At 40.0% G+C, this 14,661-nt stretch overlaps 1 protein-coding gene across 1 annotated transcript in view; it reads left to right on the top strand.

Moving 5' to 3' along the window:
• The window catches only part of RGS17 (regulator of G protein signaling 17), an 88,963-nt gene that overhangs the window by 46,793 nt on the left and 27,509 nt on the right, over nt 1-14,661 (top strand). The window contains exon 2 of the mRNA XM_037052459.1: nt 11,195-11,338. Coding sequence (XP_036908354.1) covers nt 11,220-11,338 — 119 coding nt within the window. The 5' untranslated portion in view covers nt 11,195-11,219. The remainder of the gene's footprint in view (nt 1-11,194; nt 11,339-14,661) is intronic.

The following is a 14,661-nucleotide window of genomic DNA, read 5'->3' as shown; positions in this document are numbered from 1 at the left end:
GTTTATCTGCATGCGAGTTGAAATAATGAGCGTGTCTGCTCTCCGAGAAGCCGCTTGATGAATCTGAAAATGAACGTGTCGCTTAGACGCAAGTGCACTCAGTGGTTCCCCAAGTAAACAGGTGTGACTCTGTGTTACTCAGCGGCATTTTCTAGAATGTCCCGAAGAAAGTATTAGGGCCACATGAAGGATTCCCATGGTCACCATGCCGTGTTCATGACAAAGATTTCTCTTACTGTAATGTATTTTTGGTCCGATTTCCAAAGCATTTACCCTAAGAGAATGCAGCCTTTCTAAACTAAAGCAAAGCCTGAATCAGTCAGGTAGAAATTGGATTTTTAAAAGCTCTGCTTTATCTGTATTGGTCTTCTTGACTTTCTCAACTTGATAAGTAATTGAATGACCTTCCGGAGCCTGGGAGAAAACCTGTCCTGGGGGAAGCCTTCCATTTGTCTTGTTTCACTCATTTACCACATATTGACTGAGCTCACTGGTCCTCAAGCTTCTTCCTGGGGTGAAGTTCCTGGAAACGTGGCACTTTAAACCACATTTGTTCAATGACACTAACACCGAAATAACTAATTATTAATGTATGTGTACGATCAAATAAATGCGGGTTGGTGTTAAATTCCAAAGTGCCAAAACGTTAGTAAATACTCACATTTTCAGAAGAAAAAACAAAAGGATAAACTTTCTGAGAGACTTTCTCCTCATTAAATTAACTCTTTTCCCCTGAGCAAAACAGAGGCGTGGCTGTCTATGCAGTGGGACACTTGCTCCAGTTCACAAAGTGTCACCGCTTGGTGGGAGCTTAATGCAGCCACCTAATTATTCTTCCATTTGTACCAAGAGCTCTACAATGGGTACCTTGGCCTCTGCGCTCAAAGAACTCACAGCCATTGTTGTCGTTGTTCTGTTCTCAGACATTATTCTTTTTTTTTGCATTTTTTATTCTCATTCAAGTATAGGCGTCTCCATTTGTCTCCATTTTCCCGCCACCACTTTCCTCTACCCCACCCACCCCCACCTGCCACCCTTAATCCTTCCCTGCTTTGGCTTTGTCCATGGGTCCTTTATACGTGTTTCTTGATGACCCCTCTCCTTCTTCCCCTATTATCGCCCTCTCCCCTCCACTCTGGTTACTGTCCATTTGTTCTTTTTTTAATATTATTTTTATTTTTTTATTTAATTCTTGTTCAAGTGCAGTTTTCTGTCTTATTTTCCCAGCCATGCCCCCCGCAGTGCTCCCCACCTCCCTCCCATTTCCACCCCCCACCTTAGTTATTGTCCGTGTGTCCTTTATACTTGTTCATATGAGTCCATCCCCTTTTCCCCTGTGATTCTCTGCCCTCTCCCCTCTGGTCCCTGTCAGCCTGTTCCATATTTCAGTGTGTTTGGTCATATTTTGCTTGCTTGTTTGTTTTGTTGTTTAGATTCCTGTTAATGGTGATATCATATGGTATTTGTCTTTCACTGCCTGGCTTATTTCGCTCAGCATAATGCTTTCCAGTTCCATCCATGATGTTGCAAAAGGTAGGAGCTCCTTTTTCCTTTCTGCAGCATAGAATTCCATTGTGTAAATGTACCATAGCTTTTTGATCCAGTCATTTACTGATGGGCATCTAGGTTGCTTCCAGCTCTTGGCTATTATAAATTGTGCTGCTATGAACATTGGGGTGCATAGGTTCTTTTGGATTGGTGCTTCAGGGTTCTTAGGATATACTCCTAAGAGTGGAATTGCTGGGTCAAAAGGCATGTTCGTTTTTAGTTTTCTTTATTTCCATGTCTCTGGTTTTATTTTGCTGCCTTGTTTGTTTTGTTCATTAGGTTCTACTTCTAGGAGAGATTATATGGTAATTGTCTTTCATCACCTGGCTTACCTCACTTAGCATAATGCTCTCCAGTTCCATCCATCCTGTCTCGAAGGGTAGGAGTTTCTTCTTTCTTTCTGCTGCATAGTATTCCATTGTGTAAATGTACCACAGTTTTTTTTTACCTACTCATTTACTGATGGACACTTAGATCGCTTCCAGCACTTGGCTTATTGTAAATTGTGCTGCTATTAACATTGGGATGCATAGGAGAACTCATAGTCTTGTAGGAAAAATGCATACAACACAGCTATCAAATAATAGGAATTATAGGTTACAGAAGGTCGGGGAGTACCAGGTACCTTCCCACAGGCTGGGAGGGCTGACAAAGAAGTGCCTCCACCCAGTCTGGGGATCCCAAAAGGAGAGACTCAAGACTAGGATGTCAGAGTCTGGTAATTTAAGCAGGCGTATATGCAAATTACAATTTAAAGTGATAAGTGCACAATACCGTTTAGTACTGAGAGGAATGCACCTATTTTTGGCAAATAGGAGGATAGAAGACAGAGAGGGGATGGTAAGCAAGATGAGCATTGAAGGGGTACTACAGTGGCCCCCCCTTATCTATGGAGGATGTGTTTTGAGATCCCCAGTCGATGTCTGAAACTGTGGATGGCCTCAAACCTTAGGTATACTAAGTTTTCCCCTATACATACCTGTGAAAACATTTAATTGTAAGTGAGACATGGTAAGAGATTAATGACATATAATAAAATAGAACAATTACAATGATAGGCTATAATAAAACTGAGGTAGTCTATCTCTCTTTCAAAATATCTTACTGTGCTGTACTCAGCCTTCTTGTGATGGTGTGAAATGATGCGGCGCCTACCTGATGAAAAGAAGAGCAATAGTCAAAAGGGCTTACAATTTAAAACTAATGGATCGCATATTTCTGGAATTCTCAATTTAATATTTTCAGACCACGGTTGACCTCAGGTAACTGAAACCGTGGAAAGTGAAACTGCAGATAAGGAGGACTGTTGTATCACAATTTTGGAACTATCACACTAAAAAATACCCACCCCCATCCAAGAAAAAAAAAGCAAGAGCTGGTTGAGGACAACGTTTTTTTTTAAAAATAGGCCATGAGCTGAGGAGTGGCGTGGAACGCTTTCTCCATTGTGTAGACGTCGGCTAGGTTAGCCAAAGTTGGGTGGGTATCAGACAATTTAAATCGAGGAGTAAGTTGTTTTCCTCCACAGGGAAAATACATGACGACTAGGAATAAAGATCTGTACGTGATGAATTGTTTCCTTGTCCAGTCCAGTGCTAAAGAGGGCCTCACAGATTCGTCTTATTTAGCACATACCTTTTGGAGGGCTAAACACGGAATCAACAACTCTATGGCAAAACTGAATGCTTTCACTAAACATGACAAGACGGCCGAAATTATAATGAAGTTTGTTGGAGAAGGAGCTAATTGTGGGTACTATGAGTCACTGGAGAATCCATTCGTTTACATGTGATAAAAACTAGTGTTCGTGGTGAAATGAAAAACCAAACCAATGGTCTTTTTCTTCACTGAGGATGCCTTCGTGTAGATCCCCGAGATAAGGAGATTCTACCCAATGCAAACGAAGCCCCACCCGGTAAGAAGGAAAATGATCTCTCAGCAAAAAGATGCTGATGGAAATCTTCCACATCTTAGCCTGAGAACATTGCACCACAACACCTTTTTCACAACGTTATGAACAACTCGATCCGGTTTCACCTCGAGAGCGGTCATTATTGAGTGCTTACTATATATATGTACAAAGTCTTGTTCTGAGTACTTTTACATGTTCATTTTACATTTACAGTAGTAATGATGTATTGATGTGTTCTATCATTATCAATAACTACCTGCCGATGGAGGAACTGGGACACACACAGGGTAAGGGGCCAACCAAAGGTCCCCCCCAGCTGTCAGCAGAGGCGAGGTGTGGACACAGACCCCCTGACCTCAGAGCTTGTTCAGTCACCACCCCGTAGTGCAGCTCAGAGGAGGTTGCCATTGGAATATTTGTAAGTTTGTGTTCTAAAACCAGAACAAGACCAAGAGTAAAGTGAGAAATCACTAATTTTGGTGTACAAAGTCAGTTTTTTCCCAATTCAGCTGATTGAATAATAATTATCATTATAATAATGATTATTATTTAAAATAATAATAATCTCACTACACCAGCATCTTGACCATTAAGAAACACGTAGGCACCGATTCGTGCTTCTTAATCCCTTCACCTTTTTCGCTCACCCCCTCAAGTCCCCTCCCATCTGGCAACCACCAGTCTGTTCTCAGGATCACTTGGAAAATTCTATAAATGTCTAATCTTTATGCTGTAACCTGAAACTACTGCATGTGTGTGTATGTATGTATATATGTGTGTGTATGCACACACATATGTATATATAATATTGAATATCAACTATAATAGACAAAAATGTGTAATAACATTTCTTTTCTTCCAAAGTAAGGAAATATAAAACAATTATTCTTATATTTATGTATTACAATATCAAAACACCAAGCAAATTTTATATGGACTTTTAAGGTAAAATGTGAATGTTTACGTTGCAGTAGGTTATTCCAGAACTTTGATTCTCTAAGCTTCCTGGCTATGAGTTTATTCCCACCCTCCATCTGGGATACTTTGGGAAAAGTAGCACTGTTCAAATTTGACAGTGTGCCTTAGAGCTGTAAGAATTGTATTAAAGTGTACAAATCTCTGCCTTGGGAAAATAGATATTTTTAACAAGCAAAGGAATCTTTCATATTCAATAGACAACACTTATTGTGCATCTGTTATTGACAGAATATATTGCTGTGTTACAGGAAAACCAATATACAAGATATTTTTCTCCTTCACATTAAGAAGTTTACAATCCAGGCCCTGGCTGGCGTAGCTCAGTGGATTGAGCGCGGGCCTGCGAACCAGACAATCGCGGTTCTATTCCCAGCCAGGGCACATGCCTGGGTTGCAGGCCGGTTCCTTGCAGGCTAACTACCAGCAGGGGATGCTCAAAAGGCAACCATACATTGATGTTTCTCTCCCTCTCTCCTTCCCCTCTAAAGATAAATAAATAAATAAATAAATCTTTAAAAAAAAAAGAAGTTTACAATCCTATTGGGAAACAACGTTTAAACAAAACAAATGAAGAATAATATTAGTCAGTGCTCAAGAATTGACCATATAATCTACAACAGTGTAGAAATTGATTTTTAAAAAGTAGAGGTTGCCCGTCCCCTTCCCCAGATGTATTCTGAAGAGAGAACAGGCAGGTTGCGCAGCCTCCGTCAAGACCAAGGACCTCAGAACTAAGAGAGGATTGCCCAGTCTAACCATCCACATAGACTTGAGGCCCGCGTAAGTCAGCCTCTTCCAAAGTGTTGTCTAGTCGGAGCCTGAATGCCCAGGAGTGTTTGGCTTGATGCTAATCTCACAGGTAAATTGTGATCTCATCTGAGTATCAGACAGACTTTCCATACGTGGAAGCGAGAACCTCTCAGGAGCTTCTATTCATCAATAGTTTGTCTAACACTTAGACTCTTACATAACAGACCTACATTCTCTTTAAAATCACATCACTTTGAATATTAGAAAATTATTATTCTGATTATTGGGGTCTTCTCTAGAGCTAACACCTTTGTTCTAAAAGTAGGATTCCTAGGAGATTTTTAAAATATTTTCAAGGCATCTCCTTCCAGTCTTCTGAACACATTTCAATTTCTTCCTTTAATGGTGCTGACCAGAGTTGAATGTAGCCATTTAATCAGTCCAGACAAGACCTTTCAACAGCCCATTTATTTATTTATTTATTTAAATTGTTGTTCAACAGTCCTTTTTAGAAAAAATACATGCTTCTAACAATGCATTCTAAAATTTCCATTAACATTTTGTTTACCTTGAACTATTGATTATTACTGAATTTCTTGTCCACTAAATTACCAAGAGTTTTTCATATGTTCCTGTTAACCATGTCTCTCTCTTCCTAGTCTAATGAAGTTTTTTTTACAACCAAGTTAATATCCTTATATTTGTCTTTATTTATTTATTTGTTAATTAAAGAGAGGGAGAAAGGGAGAGAGGTGGGGAGAGAGAGAAACCTTGATGTGAAAGAGAAACATTGATTAGTTGACTCCCATAAGCTCCTGGACTGGGGATCATATGTGTCTGGATCAGGGACCCAACCAGCAATCTAGGAATGTGCTGTGACTGGGAATTGAACCCACAACCTTTCAGTTATAGGACGGTGCTCCAACCAACTGAACCACACCAGCCAGGGCTATATTTATTTATTTTTTAATTTTAGTTTGTTTTATTTTTTCATTGCTCCAACTGTAAAGATTTTTTAAATATAAAGATATAATTGACATATATAAGTTCAAGGTATACAATGCATTGGTTTAATACATTTATATATTGTGAAATGATTACCACTGTAATTTAGCCAACACCTCCACCATGTCACATATTTATGGTTTCTTTTTTTGTGATGAGACTATTTCAGGTCTAGTTTGTTAGCTACTTTGAAATGTATAATACAGTGTTATTAATGGTAATGGCACTGCGGTGCCTTAGACCTCCAGAACTTCTTCATGTTCTAACTGCAGATTTGTGCCCTTAAACAAGCATCTTTCCCATTTTCCCCCAGCCCCAGCCCCTGGTAACTACCACTGTCCTCCGTTTCTTCTGGTCCAGCTCTTTGGGATCCCCCACACAAGTGGTATCAGAAAGGCTTTGTCTTTCTCTGCCTGCTTTATCTCACTTAGCACAATGCCCTCAACTGAATTTGTACAGTCACCAAGGACAAGACTGCCTTCTCTCTCATGGCTGAATAACTTCGCATTATATTCTAATGCATAAATATAAGAATAATTGTTTTATATTTCCTACTTTGAAAGAAAAAGAATGTAGATGTTTCTACATCTTTCTTTTTTAAATTTATCCATTACAGTTGGCATTCAATATTATTTTATATTAATTTCAGGTGTACAGCATAGTGGTTAGACACTTATATAATTTTCGAGGTGATCCTAAGTACAAACCAGAGGGGAGGGGTGTTGGGAGGCTGGGTGAAAGCTGAAGGGATTAAGAAGTACAAACTGGTACCTACTTCTTCCTAGTGGCCAAGATGGTTGTGTAGTGAGATTGTCAATTTTAGAAAAGTCGAAAGACTAAGCAGACAGTGAAAGGTCTTGCAAATCTCTCAAACGATATTTGGACACATTTACAGTGATTTCAACCCATAACATCCTAGAGATTCCCTGAATAAACTGATAACCCAGATGGCATCTCCCTTTGAATTTTTCCAAATTAAGTAGTTAACAGTAAGGAGATTAAGGTATTTAATTCTCAAGAAAGCTTTTGAATCTTTCTGCAAATTTTTGTGATACAGATTAGTGCACTTGGTATAAAGCTACTTTGTGTGTATGTTTCTGAAGAAAAAAATAGGCAAAAATGTTTACCTCCATGGAACTTAACTTCTAGTTGGCTAGACACACAAATGCATAAAACATGTAGCATAACCAATGATGATAGATAATATGACCAGAAAGGGCAATAGGTCATGCTGGAGTTGGAGTGAGTGGGTTGCAATTTTAAATAAGGTATCAGGGAAGGTTTCACTGAAACTGTAACCTGTGAGTAAAGATGTGGAGTCAAGCCCTGAGTGTGGAACAGGAAGTGCAAATGCCCTGACACATGATGTTCGGGGGTGGGGGGGAGGCAACTGAGAGGCCAATTCGGTTAAACAGAGAGAGAAAGGAGGAGAGAAAAGAATAGGCACTCAGAGAAGTGGCGAAGGACCACGTGGCAGAAACAGTGGCTTTCACTTTGAGTGAAATGGGAAGAAACTGGAAGATTTAGAGTGAATTCAGGTGGGAGATCTTTTTTTCTGAAATCATCTCTTTAAAAAGATTCACTTTAACAGAATGACCTAGGGAGAAGAAGAGATGAAGGGCTGAGGTAGAAGAGACCTGGAGGAGACCAGTGAAGAGAGATTTGCTGCCCTGCCGATGTGGGACCTGAATGAAACACAGAAGTTGAGGCTGACTCCTAATTTCTTTTGGTCTGAATGGTTAGAAAGATGAGGCTTTTCACTTACGGAAAGTGGGAAAACTGGGTGGAACTGCTTTGGCAGCAGGGAAGGGTGGCATAAGAGAGTCAGATTAGTGCACGTTATGTTTGGGATGCCAAGTGGAGAAAACCAAATGGAGATGTCAAAGAAGTAGTTAAATATCTGAGTCCCAAATTCAGAAAAATATGCCTCTTTATTGGACTGTAATTTTGAGAATTTTGAACAGAAAACTGGTAGGCCCAGTAAAAATCTCAGTGAGTTAAATACATACATGACAGAGAATGAGTTTCTTGGGATGGGGTACTATGGCCATCCAAAATTTGGAAGTGAGGGGGATAAAAAGGAATTAACAAAATGAACTGAGAAGTGACTAGTGAGATTGGAAGCAACCAGGTGACCTCAGAAGGTGAGAGAAGAAAGTGTTTCAAAGAGGGTGGAACGATCACTTTGTCAAATGCCGATAGACTTGGACAATTATGACAAAATGGTTCAGACTTAACAACCTGGGGACATTGTGATGTAAACAAAACCAGTGTCAGTGGGGGGATAGGGCGACTCTCTTATTTTCCAAATTTGTGTAGTCAGAGTTATTTCTAGACTGTTTCTAAACAGAGAAACATGGAGGTTTTTTTCCAGCTGGCCATTAATTGAGTCCAATATCATATTTTATCAATTTCAGTGCAAATACCTCTTATATTCCACTCCTTCCCTCTGAATTTGTTTTCTTCTGGCCGAAGTTGATTTCAGCAAGGATTTGTTTAATAAATTCAATTTATATGCCATAAATCATCTTCACTCTTGAATTAGTGTTTAGCTAAATATAAAAACGTAGGTGATAGTTTTTCTCCCTTAGCACGTGGAAAACGTTAGCCCTGTACCCATTGTCTCTGGCCTCTAATATTGCTCACGAAGGCGACTGTCAGGACATGCTGCTTTGGAGTTCTGTGGTTTTATTATAACGCGTCTAAGTGTGGATCTACTTTTATTTTTATTTTACTAATATTGTGCAGCATGTCGTGTGCTCTTTTAATGTGAGGCTTTGTTTTGTTTTGTTTTGTTTTCCTGCAGTTCCGGAAAGTTCTCAGCCCACTTCTTGAAAATAATACTTCCTTGGTAATCCGTTAGTTAATTCTCTCCTTGTGATGAAAATCTTATTGGATGGATATTGGAGCCTTTCAATGTCACTGTTGTACTTGTCGCCTTTTTTAAAATCTTTTTGCTGAATTCTGGGCGCAGTTCTTTGGCACCATTGCTTATTCTCTTTGGGATTTTTGGGGAAGATATTATTCCATCTGCATTTTTTAACGGCTGTGTTTTTGTTTTTACATGTCTGTTTTTCATTCTCTCTATTCTTGTTTCGCGTTTGCCTATATTTGTTTTTGTAACTCCTTGCTCTCTTATATGAATATGACAAATGTTCTCACAGTCTTTTATCACATTGTTTACATTGGTTTAATATGCTTATTAAACTAATTTTAGTTCACATGCAGGCACTCTGTCCACTGAGCCAGGGCTAGACTAAGTTTAGATGATTCTGTTTTTGTTTTTGTTTTTAATTTTTTGCATTTTATCAGGAGGTACTCTTTTCCTAGTTGTTGAGTTGGGTCTCCGTTTTTCAGTGTTGTTTGGATTTTTGCTTTCAGGCAGCATGTGGAGTGAGAGGTATGTTCTCACGCTCACTCACTCTTCCTAATGTAACACTCTTCACTTGTCCCTGCAGTCAGTCAGTCCCTGGTTCCCTCAGTCCCACAGTCGCTCTTCCTTCAGCTTCCCAGGGTTCCCTCCCACCCAGCAGTGGTGCTGGGCACATATGTCTCTGACCCATGACACCGAACCTGTGGGCGGCTTGGCCTAGGTCAGGCCTGGACGGCATTCCCTGTGTCCTCTCCCTCCTGCAGCTGGGCACAACTGAGTGGTGCCCACAGTTCTTCCAGCATCCTTTCACGAGTAGCGGACCCACACAGCCCCTGGTTTTATGCAGGTGCCTGGACCTGGTCTCCCACTACTCACCGCGGAGCCTTGTGTATCCGGCTGGAGTATGAGACCTCTGCAGCTTGCTGTTCCCACACCTGAGTTACAAAATGTCTGTGACGTTAGCCTCCGTTTACTGACCACTCTGGTTTTCTGGTCTGTTTCTGGTCTAAAGAGATGCTTATCTTGTTTTCAAGAACATGGTATTTTTTTTAAAGTATCTATCATTGTATTTAGAACTAAAAATTTAATTTTTAAAGCTCACAATGCCAAAACAAAATGGAGTATTTCACATTTTCAATATGCATTGCTCTCAGCTACACACATGGCCATGTGTATACATGATTTACATGCATTGCATATTTTGGAAAAAACATCACTCAGCAGAATTCATTCCTTTTTCAGAAATACCATGGTAAATGTGATATTATTCTACTAAAACAAAACTTAATTTTATATCCTCAGCAAAGTCCTAGATCAGGGTTGGGCTTACAAATAGAAAGCAGCTCACTGGGTCTGATCTGTAAGATGGACACAGGCCATCCTGTGTCCCCGCAGTTTTCTTAACTGCCATGAGATTTAATACAAATTCCACCAAAGTAATTCTCCTGGACTGGGTCACTTTGTCTCTTTTCACCATTCTCTACGAAGCAAACACGACATGAGTCCAGGTGGTGGAGGCAAAGGAGGCGACGCCTTTGCAGCGAGGTTGTGTCTCAGAGAATCAGGCATTTTGCCAATATGATCAAGATGAGGCCCCTGGAGAAAAAGGAGGTTGAGTATTTTTACAAGAAGGCGAGAGAGCACCAAAAACACTCTTGATCTTCCTCACCATGTTATTAGTTAACAGCCTTGCCACGATGGTTTTTGAAGCTCAGTTAACCGCACTGCAGACCACAGTGAGGAAGTGGCAAGCACACCCCCCCATAACCACTTGAAGGTGTTCCTACCGAGAAGCAGATGCAGTCATTCTCAAGTAAGGAAGGAGGTTAAAAATAAAGCTCCACGCACAATATTTACCTTGCCAACTGATTTTGATTATGTGGCAAGATTACTACTAACACTTTATGTAGCAGATAATGTTCGAAGTTTGTCCCCAAAGTTTTTAGGGTACTTGCCTCAAAGCTGTCCTGGAGAACTTTTCATTTGACTGCCGAGGCCTTTCCGTTTTCCTCTTTTCTAAACCACCTTCCTGCCCCCACCCTGTGGTCGAATTTTGCTTCCTTTCAGGACAGGCAACTTATCTTTATTGTGACCTTTTTTCATGCCTTACGTTTTCTCTCTTCCTGCAGCCAGTCCCGTACTAACGCAGCTGAAATGCGAAAGAGGCAGCAGCCGCAAAATGAAGGAACACCTGCCGTGTCCCAGGCACCTGGAAACCAGAGGCCCAACAACACATGTTGCTTCTGTTGGTGCTGTTGTTGCAGCTGCTCCTGGTATGTCCTGTTACCTGTCAGAACCGTCCCTGAGCTCGGTAATAACCAGAGTGAGCATGCGTTCTGTGGGTCACATGAACTTCGCAATCCATCTTTTTCTTCCTTTAAAAGTAGGAATTATTAGAGAACATCATGGACTTAATGCAAACATTTCCATATGTGACATCTATTCCCTCAGGACCTACATTTAAATTGATAGTACAGGATGAAAAACTATTTTATAACATGGTTTCCTTCATCCGTACTTCTTAAAGATACAGGGAAAAATAAGATGATGTATTTGTTTAACGATAAACGACATTCTCCAATGTTATAGAAAGTGCAAGAACACTAAGGTAATATCTAGCAGTGCCAGGTGTCTTGATCTTCAGTCTCAGAGTCAAAAAAACCAGGAGCCAGGGGGCAACCTCAGCCACAAGAGAGATGACAAAGGCAGGAATGGCAGTGCCACGGACTCATGTTGACAGATCTAAAGGCCAGGGGCTATGATGGGTCTGAAGGCCAAGTCAGTTAATTAAAAACTCTGAACTTGGAGCTGGAGACTCTGCTTTCCAGTGCGATTTTATCACTGACAGACTCTGTGATATTAAAGCTGTAACGTCGAATTTTTTGGCTTCCTGATTGCAGAAGGATGAAAAGTTACACAAGCTGGTTCTCCAGGTCCCATCTAGTGTTCAGTGCCATGATTCAGGCCCTTCAGAAAGCCTGCTCCAGTTCCAAATTTTCAAAGTGCCTCCAGATAAAGAAATAAATGCCCTGGCCAGGTAGCTCAGTTGGTTAGAGCATCATCCCAATACTCCAAGGCTTCAGGTTCAATCTTCCATCAAGGCATATACAAGGACCAAACAGTGAATGCATAAGTAAGTGGAGCCACAAATCAGTGTTCCTCTCTCTCTCTCTCTCTCTTCTCCCACCCCCCTACCCTGTCTAAAATCAATCAGTGAAAAAGAAAGAAATAAAAGCAATAAGACCCAGAGCCCAAAGATGTATGCAGATGAGATTTCTCCAGGGGATGTTAGATCACTGGAATTTTTCATACAACCCCAAGTTCCCGAATCCTTTAAGACCCAGTTCACACGGGGATCTTCTGGGTTAGTGGTGGTTTTCTTGATCTCCCCAACCTAGTTCAAAACCCTAAAGAAAGGCCCAAATGCCTGTATGATCTCTACAAGTTTCCAATGCCCATTAAGGTTCTTGTTATGTTATGGTGGCATGATGTTCTATCCTTGTGGCCAAAATAGAAGACGAAGTGCGTGAACTTGGTGTTGAACAATCTCTGAGCATCTAAGAACTCGATTTCCAGAAAAACCAGCAGTTGGAAGATTTAAAGTGGTTTCTGTAAATATCAAAAGTGCTCCCATATGATGAGTCTTTGTTAGGGGAAAGTCAATGGTAATTTCTTTTTTTTCATTCTTAAGCCTAAACTATTATCAGATGGAAGAAATATAAGTTCTACAGGAGGTACATATTTCAATAAAATCATGCAGGCTTTTCTTCTGTATCGCTCCTAAGGAGATTATGGCACTCTGGTCTTGAGCCATGAAATACAGTGAATTACCGCATGGTGCACATGAGACTTCATGGAACAGGGTGGTTCTGAAGTTGAACTGCCTGGGTTCAAACCTCCTTGTCATCCGTCACTATCTGCTTGGCCATCTGAGGACTTGTGAGATGTCCTCAGATTCCTCATTTGTCACATGACAGCAATAAGAATCCCTGCCTCATAAGGTTTCTGTAAACATTAAATGAAACACATACGAGCTGAGAGAGCTGACACATTTAAATATGCACTTAACAAGAGCTCGCTGGGCTATTAAACATTTCATATTAGAAGAATAAAATCTCTTTAAAGAGGAGCTGGTTCGAAATAAGGTGTATTTAGCATTAGCTCGTGGTTATAATAGGAAAAATGTGTTAGAATGGAGAGCTATTTTTATTTAAATTCTGTATAAATCATCCCAAATACATTGCTACTCGGTGCTGAGAATTATACTTCTATTTCTCATTTGCACCATACCATGTTCCAGTAATCAGGACCTGGTTTTATTTACCTGCCAAATTTAATTCTGAATTGTTTAAGGATTAAAACATCAAAACAGATAAAGCACTGAAGGTCCATTTGCTGTCAAACAGGTATTTAGCAAGATTTGCTTTTATTAATATTAAACGTGTACATTAAATAACAAAATATTTAACATGAGCCCGTGAGTATTTCATTGTCACGGAACACAGACTATGGATATAGAACAGGTTCCAAAAACTTCATTAAACCTGGGTGCCTCCGAGGTGATGCGTATTTGGACCCCAAACTCGGGGTGCATTTGATGAGTGTTCAATTTGTTCTGGAATTATCATTGTCAAGAACTGCATGTGTTAACAATGAGTCATGGATGCCTGAGTTAGGCTATAAAATGCACAATGTATAAACTTGCAAGTCCTATATATATAATGCGTGAGAGGTAATTTCTACTGTAAACTGATAAAAATATGAAAGTTAAACTGTCATGAACTATGGGTATTATCTCATTGCAGATGAAAACGTCCTGTACACATGCATTTTAAAAATATTATTTTTGTACTTTGAGTTTAGTGAAAAAAGCTGTAAAGGCTTATAAGAGTGAGGGGGGGAAGGGGAAGAAATGTTCTTCAAATTTTCCAGGCTAGGTCAAAGGAGCAGAACAAAAAGAAACACTAAAAAAATGTAATTTAGGGACCAAAAAAAGTTAGAAATCAAAATATGAGTAACTGTCATTTGTAAATAGCAGCAGTTGTCATGTAGATTTTACCTCCTTTTTAGGAAGTAAGAGTGCTAGAAAGTATATTTCTATATCTAGTAATAAATATGAATACCTCAATCTAACTTCACATGTTAGGGGTTTTTTAAACAATATAGCATTTCCCTCAAATTTGTGTTTCTCATTCATATTTCATTGTCAGCTCCTCTCCTATTTAACTTTATCCCTTTCTTTATAAAATGATCACTATGGTACAGAGAGTATGTAACTACTGAATATTTCCACTGTTTCCTTCACAAATCTAAAAAGTTTGGATTTTGTTCACAGTGGCTAATTAAGCTGATCTGTCCTCTGTTCCTGTCAATGAGCCACTTCCTTCCCCACATCAGTCTCTCTCTGTCTCCCCTTTCCCCTCACTACCTCCATTTCAAGAAGAGAAAACAAGAGAGTAAGGTTTAGGCCATTCCCTCTGTGTCACGCACGTAAATGAGTCGTGGAGGCCTGAGTCTCGGCCCTAAGATGAAGCCTGTACATTTGCAAATTGTGTTGTTTGAGACCAAGCTGTTGCTGAGGTTCAAGGTTGCCACT

Source organism: Sturnira hondurensis, unplaced genomic scaffold (genome assembly GCF_014824575.4).
Source record: "Sturnira hondurensis isolate 20B ecotype Veracruz unplaced genomic scaffold, ASM1482457v3 Scaffold0000167, whole genome shotgun sequence".
NCBI classification, from domain to species: Eukaryota; Metazoa; Chordata; class Mammalia; order Chiroptera; family Phyllostomidae; genus Sturnira; species Sturnira hondurensis.
This window is presented reverse-complemented; position numbering and strand designations above follow the sequence as displayed.